Raw genomic sequence first — 19,060 nt, 5'->3', positions numbered from 1 at the left:
GTCTCCCGGACATACCCCCAGGATTCTGTTAAGTTAGTATGGAGAGGGCCCCGGAACATGCATTTTTAATACACACTCCAGGCTGTTCTGATATAAGTAGTTCCCTGCCGCAATTTTGCTCTAAGTTTAGATAACAATCAAGCCACATCTTTAGAGAGCTGTGTACCCAGACTGTGCAGAATGGCTTTGACTGAATTGAACTTTGGCATGATGCCATTGAGGGGCTCTGGCAGAAGGAAATGGCCTTTTAAAATTCATGCCAGCAACTGGGATGAAGCTATGATTGATGATATAATGTATGGAGAGGGCAGATCATAAAGCCCAGCACAGAGTGCGTACTCAATAACTGGTCACTTCTTATGTTATAATTCTGTCTTATGTGTTAATTATCCTTATGAGAGCACTTAGGAGCAAGTTCCTTCTGCTCTAAGTATAGGGAATAATTATGCTATTCTTTATAATACAGCAATTTGATGGTCTCCTTCTTAGTTCAGTTTATTTTGATACTGGGTTTAAATGGCTGTCATAGTGACAAAAGGTACTTCCTACGAATATGGAGATCCCAACAGAAAAATGAGTCATTGGTTGGACTTACTAAATGGTTATACCTATTTACTTATCCCAAGTAGTCTGTTTTTATACTATAGACATTCCATTGAGTGACTTTGCATTGTTTCCTAGGCAGCTTAGAACCAAATTAGTGGCTCTTCTTTAGCATCTATGTAGAATTTCATGACATGCAAAAAAACATATAATTTTTTTAAAATTAAAAAATTTTTTTTGCCGTACGCGGGCCTCTCGCTGTTGTGGCCTCTCCCGTTGCGGAGCACAGGCTCCGGATGCGCAGGCTCAGCGGCCATGGCTCACGGGCCCAGCCGCTCCGCGGCACGTGGGATCTTCCCGGACCGGGGAACGAACCCGCATCCCCTGCATCAGCAGGCGGACTCTTAACCACTGTGCCACCAGGGAAGCCCCAAAACATATAATTTTTTATACTATTTTACGTTCTTACCCCTTTTTCTCACCTACTTCTAAATAATGCATTTGGGGGTTATTTCTATATTCCTGTATTGCCTTAAAGAGGCGTTGGAGTAGAGCCAGAGGAAGGGAAAGAAGAAGGTGTGAGTAGGGACATGGATGAGAAGAGGAAGAAAAGTGAGCAGCTAGAAGGGACCCAAGCATCTAGGTCAGTTCAAGCTCATTCATGCCCTGGGGCAATAGTCAGAATTAGGGTTCAAGTAGGCAGTTCATATTCCATGGATATTTCTCTTTCTCTTTCATGGATATTTATCCACTGGTTCTATATTTATCCACTAGTTCTATATATATCCACTAGTTCTATAATGCTAACAAATTAATTAGCTCTTTTATAGAGAATTACCTGTTATTTTTGCTTATAGACTGGTCTCCATTGTATCGTATAAGTCAGTGGTCCCCAACCTTTTAGGTGAGAGCACTTAGGAGCAAGTTCCTTCTGCTCTAAGTATAGGGAATAATTATGCTATTCTTTATAATACAGCAATTTGATGGTCTCCTTCTTAGTTCAGTTTATTTTGATACTGGGTTTAAATGGCTGTCATAGTGACAAAAGGTACTTCCTACGAATATGGAGATCCCAACAGAAAAATGAGTCATTGGTTGGACTTACTAAATGGTTATACCTATTTACTTATCCCAAGTAGTCTGTTTTTATACTATAGACATTCCATTGAGTGACTTTGCATTGTTTCCTAGGCAGCTTAGAACCAAATTAGTGGCTCTTCTTTAGCATCTATGTAGAATTTCATGACATGCAAAAAAACATATAATTTTTTTAAAATTAAAAAATTTTTTTTGCCGTACGCGGGCCTCTCGCTGTTGTGGCCTCTCCCGTTGCGGAGCACAGGCTCCGGATGCGCAGGCTCAGCGGCCATGGCTCACGGGCCCAGCCGCTCCGCGGCACGTGGGATCTTCCCGGACCGGGGAACGAACCCGCATCCCCTGCATCAGCAGGCGGACTCTTAACCACTGTGCCACCAGGGAAGCCCCAAAACATATAATTTTTTATACTATTTTACATTCTTACCCCTTTTTCTCACCTACTTCTAAATAATGCATTTGGGGGTTATTTCTATATTCCTGTATTGCCTTAAAGAGGTGTTGGAGTAGAGCCAGAGGAAGGGAAAGAAGAAGGTGTGAGTAGGGACATGGATGAGAAGAGGAAGAAAAGTGAGCAGCTAGAAGGGACCCAAGCATCTAGGTCAGTTCAAGCTCATTCATGCCCTGGGGCAATAGTCAGAATTAGGGTTCAAGTAGGCAGTTCATATTCCATGGATATTTCTCTTTCTCTTTCATGGATATTTATCCACTGGTTCTATATTTATCCACTAGTTCTATATATATCCACTAGTTCTATAATGCTAACAAATTAATTAGCTCTTTTATAGAGAATTACCTGTTATTTTTGCTTATAGACTGGTCTCCATTGTATCGTATAAGTCAGTGGTCCCCAACCTTTTAGGCACCAGGGACCAGTTTCGTGGAAGGCAATTTTTCCACGGACAGAGGGATGGGGGCTAGGTAGGGGGGATGTTTCAGGCGGTAATGAGAGAGATGGGGAGCGATGGGGGGCGGCAGATGAGGCTTTGCTCTCTCTCCTGCCGCCCGCCGCTCACCTCCTGCTGTGCGGCCGGGTTCCTAACAGGCCTCGGACCTGTACTGGTCTGTGGCCCGGGGGATGGGGACACCTGGTAAGGTTTGAGATGCATCTTTTTAATTAACTGGGGGAAATTTCCAAGTGTTCAATTTGGAGGATGAGAGAGGAGCAGTCCTTCTTCAATTTTTCTTGGATTCTTAGAAAGTTTGTTTTAATCTTTTCATTGGTCGAATTTTCATAGGCTAATGGAATTGTTATCAGTCTAACTAGCCTTAATAGGACTTTGTGAGGATTGCTATTTTGAAAAGAAGTTTCTATTTTTAAGTGCTAGTTAAGATCAATGTTTCATCTTATATTTCTTCCTACTGATAACATTTAGGAAGAATATCCAAGTGCAATAATAATGGGTCTGAAATGAGTGTGTTTACATAATTTTTAATAAATGAAAACTGCTCATTTTCTTTTCATTAATGCTTCACTGTTTTTAATAGCTTTTAATGTCTCATACCTTTTTGGAAAGGCTGCATGCTCGATAATTTTCCCTTTTAGACAGAACTTTAGCATTCAGAAACACCAGCAAGGTTTTTGGAGAACATTCCAATAAGAGGTATCTATATGAATGCTTTTACAATAAGTGGGCTAGTATTCTTAAGAGGTTAATAACTTTGCTGATTTGGTCCCTCTGCAGGTTAAAATTAATTGGGAAAAAGAAGCCACTCAAATACTTCACAGGACAGACAAAGGGTATTAGGGAATGGTAAACAAAACAGGTTTTAAAGTAATTCATGGTATACTCTCTCACTGACACTGAAAAGCAGTGTTTTACTACAAGAAGAAATTTATTCTTATACCTTTTTAATGATTTGTAATGTCAATAAGGAAAGAGAAATATGAAAAGGCAGTTTAATTGGCATTCTTAGAAACACGGTCCTCTGCTAACTTCTCTTCCATACAGTACAACGACAAAGATGGCATTGAGATAATGAAGATTGAAAAAAAAAGCCTGCTGTATACTTATTATATACAGAGCCCCATGCTAAGTGGCTTAGATTTGTCATTTCACTAAGTACTTCGAAAAAGCATATAGAATAAGTAGTATTATTCCTATTTTATAGACTTGGTAGGTTCTCAGAAAGATTCAGTAACTTGCCTGATATCTTCGTACACTCAACACAATTGGCCACTCTATCCTGCTTGAAATACTTTCTTTCCATGGTATCAGTCACATTTTCCTCTTGAGTTTTGCTCGGCTTTTCCTGGCTATTCCTCAGTTTCCTTTGGTCACTCCTCCCTCTCTTCCTAACCTCTAAATTTTGATCCTGCAGATTCTCAGACCCCCTGAAAGTGGGGCCCCTTCCCTCTCTAATTCTGTCCTCTGCTTAAATGCCATCTAAATGTATAGGATTCCTATATATGGCTTATCACCACCCCAGACTAGTCTGACAAGCTCCTGTCATACATCTTCCTGCCTACTTGACACCTCTGCTTGGATCTCTTACAGGCATTGCGTGCTCAACATGTACCAAACTGAACAGTTGATTTTCTCCCTGACACTATTTCTCACTCTTTTTCTATCTCAGTAAATGACATCATCATCCATCCTGCTGTACAAATCAGAAACAGTTTTGATTTCTATCTTTCCTCTATCTTCAAATCCCATGTATGACTTAGTCTCACAGCTTCTTCCTTCAAAATATAGCTCGAAGTCATCTATTTCTTCCTAAGTCCCTGGGCTTTTGCCAACCACCCAGCCCTGTACAAGAGTCCCTTGTTTTTCCTGCTTCCTCTCTTTCTCTCTACAAATCCATTCTCCATATAGCGTTTAGAGTTATTTTTTCATGGCAGTTGGTAGGAATAAATAGGCAGAGCACAGAGGGTTTTCAGGGCAATGAAAGTATTCTGTATGATACTATAATGGTGGGTACATGTCATCATACTTTTGCCAAAACCCACAGGGCGTACATCACCAAGAGTGAGCCCTAGTGTAAACTATGGGCTGCGGATGATGATGTGTCAGTGCAGGTTCATTGATTGTAACAAATGCACGGCTCGGTGTAAGATGTTGATGGGGGGGGAGCTATGCATGTGTGTGGGCAGGGGATATTCGGGAAATCTGTGTAGCTTCTGCTCGATTTTGCTGTGAACCAAAGACTGCTCTAAAAGATAAAGTATTTCTTAAAAAGTAAATTGGATGATACCACTCTCCTACTAACAGTCTTCTAGTGGCTTACAATTGCCCTTGACTTAGAATTCAGATTTTTTATGGCTGAAAAGGCCCCTGCCTACCTCTCCAGCCATACATAGCGTGTGGCAACCCACAACAGCTCTCCACTTCCCTGCAAATGCCATTCTCAAGCCTCAGGGCCTTGCCCTTGCTCTGGCCTCTGTCTGAACCCCCTCCTTCATGCTTGCTTGGTTCCTTCTTTTCCCTTAAATCTCAGCTGAAATGATACCACTCAGAAGACCTACTTGACCACTGTATCTAAATGAATTTTCTACCCCCATTTCCCCCCATAGCATCCTGTTTGCTTTCTCATAGGACTTTTCTCCTTTGGAAATTACATCTTTATCAGTTTTCATTTACTGCTGTAGACCAATACCTGGTACAAGGGAGGCAATCAATAAATATTTGAAAAATGAATGAATGAATGGGTGAAATGTATCTGGCTAGTAAGTGGTGAAACTAGGACTCAAACCCAGAATCTGTCTGACTCCAGAATCTGTGTTCTGAACTCTTATGCTAGGAGTAAAATCAATTCGTGTTCAGTGGAATTTTAGAGTAAAATTAATTTTAGCATAAAAATCTAAAATTCTTTTTAAATGTGATAATCCACATGATAACCCTCCAAGGACAACAGAGTACTTGATTGACCTCTCTCTTAGTGATGCTGAATAACATAAAGTATCCAGCAGTATACAGTATGACAGTATGGATAACCTGTCATATTTGGCATTTTATTTACTAAGATGCCCAGACAAGATGCCTTGCAATAATTCTTTTAACTTTGTCAAATATTCTGGGAAATCAAATAAAATGACTTTCGGAAAGTTACTTAACTTCTTTAGACCAGCATCTATAAAATAGGAAAATAATGATTTCTTAGGATTATTTAGGAGGAATACAGAAAATAGATGAAAAGTCCTCACCACAGGGTTGGTATACGGTAAGTAAATAATAACTGTGGTTATTTAAAAAAGTCTTAATTCTTCGATTGATTTAAAAACTCTAATCTTCAGGGTTAAGTAAACAGGGCTCCTTTTTAAACTATTTCTCAATTCTGACATGATTTGGATGAGCTGGATTGACATGCCAAGTCATCAAAGACTAATGATAGCTGGAAAAAATAAGCAGGAGAGTTTCCTCTTCAGGGGGACCCGAGAAATCCACAGGCAGCTTCTAAATCTCAATGAACTGACTTCTAAATTTCCATTGAGTTTACACTTTATTGCAAAGGACAGCTATAGTCCTGATTTGAAGTCAGTGCCATTTTTGGAATTTGTGTCTGGTTCATGAGCTTACATTTCTGACAAAGCTTTGAGGAATATACAAGAAAAAGGGAGCAACGTATATGTTTTTCCAAATTACTTTTTTTTTTTTTTTTCTTGTGGCACGCGGGCCTCTCTCTCACTGCTGCGGCCTCTCACCGCTGCGGCCTCTCACTGCTGCGGGCGCACAGGCTCCAGACGCGCAGGCTCAGCGGCCATGGCCCCACGGGCCCACGGGCCCACGGGCCCAGCCGCTCCGCGGCATGTGGGATCCTCCCGGACCGGGGCAAGAACCCGCGTCCCCTGCATCGGCAGGTGGACTCCCAACCACTGCGCCACCAGGGAAGCCCCCCAAATTACTTTTAAAGAGAAGTTTGATTCCGTTCATTGATTCTGCCTAAAACAACAACAAAGTAAAACAAACACACACTGATATTTAGGGATAGGAATTTTTCTTTTCTTTCCTTTTTTCTTTTTTTTTTTTTTTTTTTCAGGGGGGTTTTTTTTTTTTTTTTGAGATCAGTTTGAGAGGACCATATTTCTTTCATAAGAAAAAAACCTCAGAATTTCTTTTCTGTCTCTCAGGTTTTGGATGTTATCGTGACAAAACTAGACAAGCTGGCAGAGGGAGCCATGGAAATTTTTGAGAATCTGAAAACGTAACAAATGGAGTTGAATGGATTTTGAACAATAGATTCCTCACCTAACTCAGGAGAAATTAAATAGAACTTTTGCTAAATAGTTCACATTTTAGAGAAGAAAAACTCAGACCTAAATACTACACATTTTAAGACTCATCACAATGAGAGTCTTTTCTTACAACTCATCCTGGAGTCTTACATTTACACACACACACAGACACCTGTATAAATAAGTGGAACCTCAGCTGTCCTTGATGACTGGACTTAGGCAAAAGAGAATGGCCAAGCCAACAGTTTTACAACATCCTAGGGGGAAATTATTGGTATTTCTTATGTATCTTATGAACTGGACTTAATATTTATTTACTTGTGCAGCATAACCAGTTTCGTGTTGTTTTAAAACAGGCATTTGTTCAGAAGGTAATTGTATCAAGACACTTCGTTCTTTCCTTTACACGGCTTAGTGTCTAGAAGGAATATTTTATTAAATTCAGACTTTCTTCCTCAGGGTAAAATCCAGTCTTTACATTTCATTTCTTGGATCTGGATCCCATTAGATTTTTACTCACTGAATTAAATCTGAGGGAGTCACGGGTCTCCTTCTTAGAGTGTTTCCAAACATCTCAGAAAGAGAATTAAGATAATTTTCTCCCACCTTTTAACGAAATCTGCTTAAGAGTTTTAGCAAGAGAGAACTTTCCTTTTCTTGTCATTTTTGGAAGGGGAAGTTAGTTACCTTTGATGGCATCTGGTCAACCTGGCTCTCTCGAGGACCCATGAGAAGTAAGGGCCAACCCCGATCCATCTGCGTTCTCTCTACTATCGTCAGCTGCACTTTCTTACATGTTGGAGTGAAATCTTGTCCTACCTTCACAAAACTGAAAGGTTATACCACTCATTTTTCCAACCTATGTACATTTACATTCTTCTGGTGAGAAGGAAAAGCCCAGAATAGGATTGGAATAAATAATGTAGGAATTTGTGAAAATGCTTGCATTTTCAGTTGTTCATAAAAATAAAGCTGCCATAGGAGCATGCATTGTCAGTGATCACTTCATGTTTTGGAAGTGGCATTTAAAGAACCCACTTCTAAGATTAGACTAAAAGACGAGGCATTGTGTTGTTTCTGTAATATCCAGGCACCTCAGGATGACACTTTTTGGTAGAAGACTTAGAAATACACCCATACATTCCACAACATTTTATTATGGAAAATTTCAACCATCATCCAATTTTAAGTTCTGTAGTTTCAAGCTGCCAACACAGTATGGAAAACTCAAAAGGAGAGGAAATATAAAAGAGTTCATACTGCTGTAGCTGTGAGGTCTCCTGGCTTCTAGGAGTCACGGGTACCTCTTTGGGGGTCTACCCAGGAAAGCTGACTTCTAATGAATTTGTGTTTTTAGAGTATAATACCTGGGAACACAGCAATGTCCTCATTTGTTGTGACTGTCGTAAACTGCTCTTCCTAAACTTAAAAGTGTTTAGAGTTGTACGTGCAGATGCGTTTCCCTAGGGTTTAGGCAACCTGTGCTTTCAGGGCAATTTGCCTAAATAGTTTGCATTCAAACTCACTGCAGTCATTCGCTAAATTGTTTACTATGGTCCAAGGTGGTGGCGGGTCTTTAAGGTAAATGTGGTAAGATTTCTCTCCCTCTGTTGACTTAGTTCTTGATTTCCACTTAAACTTAACTAGTGAAAGTAATTGTTTATGAAAAGGGCCAAAAGGGCAAAAGTACAACTAATAAATGTTAACACATGGGAGATGTGAATACAATCTACAGGGGCCAAGCGTCTCTAGACTCTGCTAATCTGGAATTAATATTTAGAATATTTCCACTCCTGTCTTGGAGGTTCAAAGTAAGCATTTAGAATCTGTGGCTTTTTTAGAGCAAAAAAAAAAAAAGGGTTCTGTGCTATCCACAGTTCTCACTTTATGCCTTTAATATTCTGCTACAGCGCCTAGACACTTTCACATTTTATGTTCATTTATCATTCATCATTTTCCCTTGTCAAATTAGTTTGCCAAATTGCTTTTTGCTCAGGACTCTTCAAGAGAGCAGAGTTCCTCTTTTGCAGGGAGGAAGACATTTCTTAACAGCATTTTGCAGTCGTGAATTCAGAGACTCATGGAGAACATCATTGAATGTACACTTGTAACTCCTTGATTTGAATGATCCATGTAGATACGTAAACTACACCCAAGGACTAGGACGGCTGGTTGCATTGAGAATGTTTGTGGCAGGTAAGAGGAAAGTACAGGAGCCACGCATTTTTGTCTTTGATTAACACATAATTAACTTAATAGCATATTTCTATGTGAATAGAGTGTTTAAATCAGAAAACTTTTGTGAGTCCTAGATAGATCCAATGCAAAGATTTTCAAGACCTAAAGTACAATAATTAAAAATGTTATCCTTCTCAGTAAAATCATATATTTTTGCCCAACTAAAAATAGGGTAATATCAGTGGATTATTGTACCCTAAACTATTCCCCAAAGAAATTCAGGAGTTAGTGGGGGAAACCAAGAATGGTATGTCATGGTTTGTTTGTTCTTAAAAGGCACAAAAGGCTGAAAACACTGCTATCATTCTCATATGTCTCATTAGAAGCTGGAAATTACTCAATAAACCTGTAAGCACAAGCACACATATGAGTGGGTTTGCATTTTTCCTTAGCTAGTACTTTAAGCCATTGTAACTTCAACCTAACGCTTTCCCTCTGATTTCTCTGTCAAAATGCAGCATGATTTAGGATTGAATAATAGTAAATACGGGTGGGAAAGCATTTGTTATGAAAGATGCTCCATGCGCATAAGGTGTTGTTATTTCATCTGATGAGAGAATGTCTAAGTTTCAAAACTATTTCATCATCAATATTTTATGCTAATGAATGAAACAGCAGCTAAGCCAGAGGCCACCTGCAAACAGAAACACACTGCAAAATATACAAAGAACATTCTTCCTCCACTTGTTTCCTTAGCAAATAGAACTTGATTACCTAGTTCTTCATGGAGCGATGAGTCTTTGTGTTTTATTTCTGACTATAGACAGAGATCTGTCCCTCTGCCACGGAGGTGTTGTCTTAGAGTCATATTTCAGCAAACATAATTAAACCATCACAAACAGAGTCTTCCATTAGTCAGACCAGAGTTATGGTTGTTGTGCTTTAGATTCATAAGAAAGCATTTCAAGTTCTGCTGGGGGAAAAGAAAGACCGCTAAATATTTCATGGCTTTTCTTGATCACATTGTTTATTTCTCAGCATTTTAAAGAGATACTTAATTTTTCTCGACAGCTATTTTTGTCAACACGTTAGAGAGATAGATACTAAGGGCAAAATTTGCATGGGATACCAAGAGCTGGTATTTTCCTGGAATGATGCTTACTGGGTGTATAAGAATAAATCTCACGCTGTTCTCCAGAAATGTCCTTGGCATATGATGTGTTCTCTAGAGCTACATTCTGGTAATGTTCCACATCTAAGGTTCCGAGGAGGGGGAGAAATCATATTTTGATTGGTGTCGTTCAATATACGTTTGGGTTTCATGCAAAAATAAAATGCGGACACTAGAGGGTGCTGTTTGATTTTCTTTTTCACTGAGTTGTGCTGCGGATTCCCGTGAATCAGGGCCCTGAAAAATACCATCGTGTTCTAACCAGGACCAAATCGCACTGCTCTACAGGATGTAGAAATACCCTGAGTTCAAGGAGAGAGGCCGGAAGGTTCAAAATGGGGTAGATGCTAAATTAATTCAGAATTAGTAAAGAAGTCATTCTTTATTACTTTAAACCTGTATGATTGTCATTTTCTGATAATTACTTAATTTCCTTGGTTGAAAGAAGTTTTATTAGATTTCAAGCTCTCGCTAAATGTCAAATGGTTCTAAAAATAGCTAGAATATTAGACAATGTGAAACAACTGGTGCTCTCAAGTTTTGGCACTAGGATTTTGAGCAGAGCGCATACTTACTACTGGTTAAGAAACTAATTATAGAATTCTCAATTGTCAGAAATGCCAGACCCCGCGATGTTGTTTCTTTTTGATATCAGAGAAATACCAAGTTAATAAGATTCCCAATTTTCACCTTCACTGAACATGTGCTTCCCCCTCACCCCAGCCCCCCATCCCCCCGCCCTGCTTCCTTGAAGCAAATCTTTTTGAGTGGCAGGAGAAGGCAGTGTTCTGGAGTTCTCTAAATATATGATATCATATGGTTTATGTTTGTATCGTGTCATTTTCTAACCTAAGAATATTTTTTAAAAAGCTTAAAGTCCTCGTTTTATAGAGAGGAAAGTTAAGGTATTGTGATCTTAAATGATTTATTTCAAGCCGGGAATTAAATTAGTAGAAAGGTCAGGATCATCTCCCAGTTCTTCTGCCTTGCAGACAGTCAGCTAAGGGACCTGTTTGTTTTTAGTTCTGTAGATGTGTTTCTCTTTAATACAGATGGGCATGACTGGCTCAGAGACTACTGGCAGCCATCACCACAGATTTCCAGTTCTCCTCCCTCCCAGTTTCATGGGAAGTTCACAATTCCCCCTCTCTGAAAGTTAGTTCCAGCCATGTACCTTGCTTCAGCCAGTGAAATGGTAACAGAAGTGTGTGTGTCCCTTCTGGGGTGTGACCCCTAGCTGAGGTGAGCCCCAGAGCCTCGTTTTGAGCTGGCAGCATCAAAAGATAATGAAGTGTCAAGAAATAACAAGTGCTGGTGAGGACTTGGGGAAAAGGGAATCCCTTATTGGTGGGAATGTAAATGGGTGTAGCCACTGTGGAGAACAGTATGGAGGTTCCTCCATAAATTATAAATAGAACTACCATACAATCCAGCAATTCCACTTCTGGGCATTTATCCAAAGGAGATGAAAACACTAACTCAAAAAGATACCTGCACCCTGGTGTTCACAGCAGCATTATTTATAATAGCCAAGATACGGAAACAACCTAAGTATCCATCGATGGGTGAATGAATAAAGAAGATGTGGTCTATATATACAATGGAATATTACTGAGCCATAAAAAGGAAGAAATTCTGCCATTTGCAATAACATGGATGGACCTTGAGGGCATTAAGCTAAATAAAATAAGTCAGACAGGGAAAGACACACATAGTATGTTCTTACTTATATGGGGGAATCTAAAAACAAAACAAAAAACATAGAATGGATTGGTGGTTGCCAGAGGCATGGTAAAATGGGTGAAGAGGGTCAAAAGATACAAACTTCCAGTTACAAAATAGATACATCCTCGGGATGTAATGTACAGCATGGTGAGTATAGCTAATAATACCGTATTGCATATTTGAAAGCTGCTAAAAGAGTAGATCTTAAAAGTTCTCATCACAGGAGAAAAGATTGTAACTGTGTATGGTGATGGATGTTAACTAGACTTTTGTGATGATCATTTCCTAGTGTGTATATATATATATATATGTAATGTACAGCATGGTGAGTATAGCTAATAATACCGTATTGCATATTTGAAAGCTGCTAAAAGAGTAGATCTTAAAAGTTCTCATCACAGGAGAAAAGATTGTAACTGTGTATGGTGATGGATGTTAACTAGACTTTTGTGATGATCATTTCCTAGTGTGTATATATATATATAGAATCATTATGTCATATTCCTGAAACTGATGTAATGCTATACGTCAATTATATCTCAATAATAATGTGATACAGGGCTTCCCTGGTGGCGCAGTAGTTGAGAGTCCGCCTGCCGATGCAGGGGACACGGGTTCGTGCCCCGGTCTGGGAAGATCCCACATGCCGCGGAGCGGCTGGGCCCGTGAGCCATGGCCGCTGAGCCTGCGCATCCGGAGCCCGTGCTCCGCAACGGGAGAGGCCACGGCAGTGAGAGGCCCGCGTACCGCAAAAAAAAAAAATAATAGTAATAATGTGATTCTGACACAGGAACAGACAAATCAGCCAATGGAAGAGAATCCAGAGCTCACAAAGAGAACCACAGAGGTTGAAACTTGATATATGATAAAGGCGGTACTGAAGTCCCATGGGGAAAGGATAAATTGTTCAATAAATTCTGTTGAGAGAAAAAAAAGATAATAAAGTCTCATCAACCTCCCTCCCAGGATGGAAGTAAGGATCAGAGCCCCCTGATGTGAGAAAGAGAGAAATCTTTGTTGTTTAAGCCACTGAGATTCTGGGGTGTTCTAATATGGCTCTACACCTAGCTTATCCTGATGACAGACAAAGGTGTCCACCAAGTGAGAAGACCAAAGGCCAAGAATTAAAGTGTGGTAAGAAAGGATTTAATTAAAAATCTAAAAAACAATTATAGTGTTTACTTTAGAAATTTCTAGTGACTTTGATATGAAAATCAATAAAGAGAAGTTATTAAATATGAAAACATTTCCTCCTTGTATGTCTTCAGTTAAAATTCATCTAAGGAAATCAAGTTAAAAAAATAAATGAGATGTTACTGTGTTCAACTCAGAATCTGACTGTGAAAAGCTAAACCTTAGACTATGGAAATGAGAATGGAGCTCTAAGTCTGCTGATCTTGAAGTGGGGGAAAGTCTGGAGTTGAGGATTTTCACGTGAAAAAAAACATGTACATGACATCAATTTCCATCATGGTGAGGAAGAGATACTGTGTCTCTCCTAGAACAGATGGTTTGATTCCTTAATCCATCTCAATGTTCAGCATTTCCCCAAAAGATCCTAAGATGTTTAAGTTGAAGCAGATGCATATTTTTCTCCATAAATACTGGTTGTCCTCTTGGCCGCATAGCATCTATGACTGCCAAGCTAGAGCTTGTGGACCCTCCCTGGGGCTGGGAGAGCAAAGCCGCTCAGTGCAGACTCAGTCTATACCCCGCTTCTTCAGCCCAGTGACAGTGTGATGTCGGGCCTTTTATACGTAAGACAACAGGAGTCGTACCCACAACCCACGGTCAAGGACGCTAGGATTTCTGCTCAGCGTTTCTGCCCAGAGTTCCCAGAGAAAGAAAAAAATGCCATCAGCTTAAATCCAAAACAACTTCAAAATAAACCTGAAGTGGCGTTTACTTTGTTTTTAACCTTAAAAAGAGAGGCACCCCAGGGATATATTTACCAGGCCCTCTATTGTGTAGTTAATTATAGTAAATGTGGGCTTTTTGTGCCACATACAAAAGAGGACGCTGCTTGCTTCTCTTCTACATGGCACCTCACTAAACAACCTGCTAATGCTCTGTCAGGACAAATAGCCACATTAACAAAACGCTGGCCAGCAGGGCCTACCTGCTCCAGGCGCTGCTGCTGGGTTTTTGGTTTTTTTGTTTTTTTTAAATCAGAGGATGCTATTTGGTGTGCAAAGCTTACCATCGATAAGTGATTCCAGCCACGGAGTAATGAGAATAATTGAACACAAAGTTTATTTAAGCATAAAACACGTTAAAAATGATTTGGTTGATTTGTGAGAGAGAAGAGTTTGGGTCTGAAGAGACGGATGGGGTGTTGGGATTCTCCAGGTCTTCAAACAATACATGCGGTGGCCACGTGGCCCGTCAGGGCTGGAGGACACAGCGGCGGGTGTGGGGAGGGGAGCAACACAGGCGCATCGAGGTCAGATGCTTCCAAACATCGGAGAGATTCCTTAGAGGGAGTCAAACCTTCCAATCACCGCTTCTCAGTATTCGATATCGTTCCAACAGGCCCTTTCTCTATAAAAACTATGATACAGAAACAGCACTGGTGGGATAGATTTCTCTGGTCAGATTTCCGACAGACGTGTCTAACCAGAATTTTTTCCTTTACCGGTTTTTCATGCGAACCAACGTTTCTAGTGACAACTAATTGGAAATTTTAGGCAAGATATATGTTTTCCACAACTGGCTTTTAGAAGCCCAGTTGCATACCTTGAAAGAGGAGCATGGCATTTCCCTCTTTTCTGGAACCCTGACCGTTTGGGGCAGGTGGCATCACTTTGAGACAGTGGGCAATCTCAAATAGGTTTTGACTTAAGGGCACACACCTTTTATCCTACAGGGAGTTGAAGTAAGTAAATTACAGTACTTTATATAGCAACCTTGAGTTAATTATGAGGTCGTGCCTGATGTATAGACAAAATGCCATAATGAAATCTGGGTCATGATGAGAAGCAGCGTCCAAACTTGAAGTTCAATGGAAGAATTAGAGGCTGTGAACAGAGAGAGACATAGTAAGTCCTATGGAAAAAAATATACCTGTTTGACATGGATCAGACATCTTTGTGGCATTCCAATAAAGGAACCTACTTTCTTCATTGCCAAGAACCCACTGTCTCCAAATGGCCTGGACTCAGGCAGCACGGAAGCGAAATTAACCCAACCTTTAGGAGAGTCCTGCTAACTTAGAGGGTACCAGGGACACCTGGCAGCCAAGGCTATTGCAGGAAACCTTGTTTGTTGGATAACACACCCCAGTCCCAGCTCAACCCAGGTAGACATGGGGCCAGATCTAAGGCCAATATTTGGTACTTAAATGGCTGGATAACTTCCTTCTTTAAATATCACCTTCATCTATACAAGCAGCTCATGCAGCTCAATATCAAAAAGACAAACAACCCAATCCAAAAATGGGCAGAAGACCTAAATAGACATTTCTCCAGAGAAGATACACAGATTGCCAGCAAACACATGAAAGGATGCTTAACATCATTAATCATTAGAGAAATGCAAATCAGAACTACAATGAGGTATCACCTCACACCAGTCAGAATGGCCATCATCAAAAAATCTACAAACAGTAAATGCTGGAGAGGGTGTGGAGAAAAGGGAACCCTCTTGCACTGTTAGTGGGAATGTAAATTGATACAGCCACTATGGAGAACAGTATGGAGGTTCCTTAAAAAATTAAAAATAGAACTACCATATGACCCAGCAATCCCACTGCTGGGCATATACCCTGAGAAAACCATAATTCAAAAAGAGAAGTGTACCACAATGTTCATTGCAGCTCTATTTACAATAGCCAGGACATGGAAGCCACCTAAGTGTCCATCGACAGGTGAATGGATAAAGAAGATGTGGCACATACATACAATGGAATATTACTCAGCCATAAAAAGAAACAAAATTGAGTCACTTGTAGTGAGGTGGATGGACCTAGAGTCTGTCATACAGAGTGAAGTAAGTCAGAAAGAGAAAAACAAATACCATATGCTAACACATATATATGGAATCTAAAAACAAAAAAAAAATGGTCCTGATGAACCTAGGGGCAGGATAGGAATAAAGACACAGATGTAGAGAATGGACTTGAGGACACGGGGAGGGGGAAGGGTAAGCTGGGACAAAGTGAGAGAATGGCATTGACATATACACACTACCAAATGTAAAATAGATAGCTAGTGGGAAGCAGCCGCATAGCACAGGGAGATCAGCTCCGTGCTTTGCGACCACCTAGAGCTGTGGGAGGGTGGGAGGGAGACGCAAGAGGAAGGGCATATGGGGATATACATATGCATATAGCTGATTCACTTTGTTATACAGCAGAAACTAACACAACATTGTAAAGCAATTATACTCCAATAAAGATATTGAAAAAAAATCACTTTTATCTTTTAGATAAAAGAGCAGGGACCAAAAGGTTTAAAAAAAAAAACCAAAATGATGCTAGAATTCCTTGGGCGTTTTCCTCATCTCTCCTTCTTACTTTCTGGAAGTCTCATAGATCAGTTGCTGACCGAGTGGGCCTCATAGGACTGTCTCCTTCTCAGGGTCAAGAACTTCCTATGTCCCCAGCTGCCGGCCCTGAACGGGAGTCGTGCTCACCTCTGCAGCTCTTGCCGTCCTCCTGCAGGGTCCCCGTCACGCAGCTGCACAGAGGCCCGTCCACCCGGCTCGTGCAGATCTGCTCACACCCTCCGTTGTCCTCACACCAGTCCAGCCCTGAAAAAGAGCCGCTGGACAAGTTACCTGCAGACAGTCCAGCTCTTCAACTCGTATCTAAGGGCAAGGCCTTAAAGAGAGGAGTGGAAGGAAAAAATCCCGGTACTGTCATGAGTTTTTAATAGTCCGTGAAAAGATTTCATTATGGAAGCGGGCAGGCTTCTCAAACTGGGGTCCCCAAACTGGCATCCTCAAGCTCCTTGTTCACCAGATTCACATAGTAGGCGAAACACACCCCAGACTTAGCCCGAGCCTTCAAATCCCACTGTTTTAATCACTTATAGTGTATTTTAGGGAACATACATACTTTTTCTCCTAATAGGTCCCACCGAAATGATCTGTTCTTTAGGTTCCTTGGTGTAATCTGTGGCAATCCTGGAATTTTGAGGGCAATTCTGAAAGACAGAACACCGGAGGGAAATTTTCACACAATTAAGCTGATAACTTATTCTTCACCACGTTTCCACCTCCAAAAGAGGCAGTGGCTCAGCCTGGAGCACTACTGCAGCTCAGATTAATTAGAATCAATCCATTCTTGATCACTGAGCCCACTGGGACTCGGGGCTTTATGTGGAACAGAATTAAATATATTCTCCACACCAGAATTAGATTCAAAGAGGCTCCCTTCCCAGGGAGGAGGATCCTGTATCAGATCAGACAATAATGTACACAGCAGCATCTGTAAGTAGCTCTGACCATAATTCTCATCTCGATTCGGCCAACATGGGGCGAGCATAAAGCTGCAGTGTTAAAGGTGAGGGACGAGGTACTAGTGCAGTAAAACCTTAGGGACGTAGCCTCTTGTGGTGGGGATGTAAGCCTGGCGTGGACCAGATGATTGGTTTGTCACCTCATCCCGCCAGCCCCTCCAGAGCCTCAGGCCTGGGTGTGGATTTGGACGACCTGTGGGATAATCCCTGTCTAAAGGACACCTGGATAAAGCGTATCCTGAACCCGGGAGTTTGCTTCTGTGGTGGAGGGGAGCTTGGCCCCATCGCTCACCTCAGATGCGGGTGGCCTGACTCTGGCATATTGGTTCTCAGACAGGGCTAATTTTGCCCCCCGAGGGACACTGGGCAAAGTCGGGAGGCATTTTGGGTGTTGCAAGTGGAGAGCAGGTGATACTGGGGTCTACTGGGTAGAGGCCAGGGATGCTGCTAAACAGCCTACAGAGCACAGGGCAGCCCTACAACAAAGAATCGTTTGGTCCAAAATGTCTGTAGTGCTGAGGTTTGAGAAACCCTGGTCTAGTGTTACGCCGACAACAGACTGACATTGCTAAGTCAGGTAAAAGGAGTAAGTGGTCATCATTCTACCCTGCTCTCTCATTGTTCCGGATGACTGCCACTCCTAGGCATCTGCAGATGGTTCCACGTCAGCCACTGCCAGGTGTAGTGAGTCCTAAAGAACTCTAAAGAGCCGCCGACGTCGGGATTCGTGACTCCCCCCGTGGGGAAAACTGGGACTGAGAGAAATAAAGCCGAGCACTGAATTTTCACGCTCTCACTTACTATTTTACAGGAGTACTTTTCTGAATCACAGAGGGATACTGCGCAGTGAAGATGGACTTCATCGTAATCCCCAATGAACTTAAAGACGGTGACGTGGAAGCGACAGGTGAGGGAGACACCGTTTTCCTCGATGCCAATGGTGTTGTCTTTAATGTTCTGACACCTGTTCGGAAAAAAGGGACTCTCTGCTTCACACTTTCACGTTTCATACAAAAACCATCATGAACGGTAAAAATGCCTTTGCGTTTGAAGGTGACCTCTGGAGTGTGTGGGTCTGTCATTTACTACGACTCCCTTATAGTTTCAGTTTGTTGGAAAAGCATCAAATAGCACCTCAAATTAGGATCTTAACTACAGCTAAAAACAAAATGACCACAGGCCTGCACTCAATTTCCCTACCCGCCCGTTTCTCACTCCTCCCCCTCACAATGCTGTGTTTTACTGATATCAGTTTAATAAACACAAGATGAGTCCTTACATCTTCTGTACTTTCTTCAGTTAATTATCAGTTTTGGCAGGGGCCCCTTTTTCAAGCTCTATTGGCAAATCTGTTTTCACTTGTGGGAGCTGGAGAAGACGGACCAGCAGTCAAAGGTGAGCTGAACGATTGTTCTGATGTAGGGATCACTCCCTTCCCCTCTCCTTTTGGTACTGAGCCAACAGGCAGGGACACAGGTATCTCGCCTCCTCCTGTTAGAGTTTCTTAGATGGACCACAGTCTCTTATGCCCCAGGGTCTTTCATGTACTGTTTCCCCCACCTGGAAGCCTCCCTGCACTCCTTCTGCTGCTAACTAACCCTGCTCTTTTTCCAGTGCCCATCTGTGGCTCCCCCTCCTATATACACATGCCCTGACCAGGCAGGAACAGGTGGCTTTGCCTGGATTTGCCAACAACACCCTGGTGAGCCCCTGGGG

At 41.5% G+C, this 19,060-nt stretch overlaps 1 protein-coding gene and 1 long non-coding RNA gene across 15 annotated transcripts in view; one reads left to right on the top strand and one right to left on the bottom strand.

Moving 5' to 3' along the window:
• The window catches only part of LOC112404123 (uncharacterized), a 56,238-nt gene extending 37,616 nt beyond the window's left edge, over positions 1-18,622 (top strand). Inside the window, exon 3 of the long non-coding RNA XR_003004049.1 lies at positions 18,156-18,622. This is a non-coding gene — a long non-coding RNA (uncharacterized LOC112404123). The remainder of the gene's footprint in view (positions 1-18,155) is intronic.
• The window catches only part of TECTA (tectorin alpha), an 86,486-nt gene continuing 81,545 nt past the window's right edge, over positions 14,120-19,060 (bottom strand). For 13 of the 14 annotated variants that reach the window (XM_024751864.1, XM_024751899.1, XM_024751890.1 and 10 more), the window contains 4 exons: positions 18,146-18,308; positions 16,942-17,029; positions 16,518-16,634; positions 14,120-14,902 (listed from right to left, as the gene is read on the bottom strand). In XM_024751864.1, coding sequence (XP_024607632.1) covers positions 14,802-14,902; positions 16,518-16,634; positions 16,942-17,029; positions 18,146-18,308 — 469 coding nt within the window. In that variant the 3' untranslated portion in view covers positions 14,120-14,801. The remainder of the gene's footprint in view (positions 14,903-16,517; positions 16,635-16,941; positions 17,030-18,145; positions 18,309-19,060) is intronic. The other variant, XM_024751885.1, reaches the window with a different exon arrangement.

The sequence above is a fragment of the Neophocaena asiaeorientalis genome, unplaced genomic scaffold, assembly GCF_003031525.2.
Source record: "Neophocaena asiaeorientalis asiaeorientalis breed wild unplaced genomic scaffold, Neophocaena_asiaeorientalis_V1.1 scaffold747, whole genome shotgun sequence".
Classification (NCBI taxonomy): Eukaryota; Metazoa; Chordata; class Mammalia; order Artiodactyla; family Phocoenidae; genus Neophocaena; species Neophocaena asiaeorientalis.
Note: the sequence above shows the minus strand (reverse complement) of the source record. Positions and strands in the feature narration are given on the sequence as shown.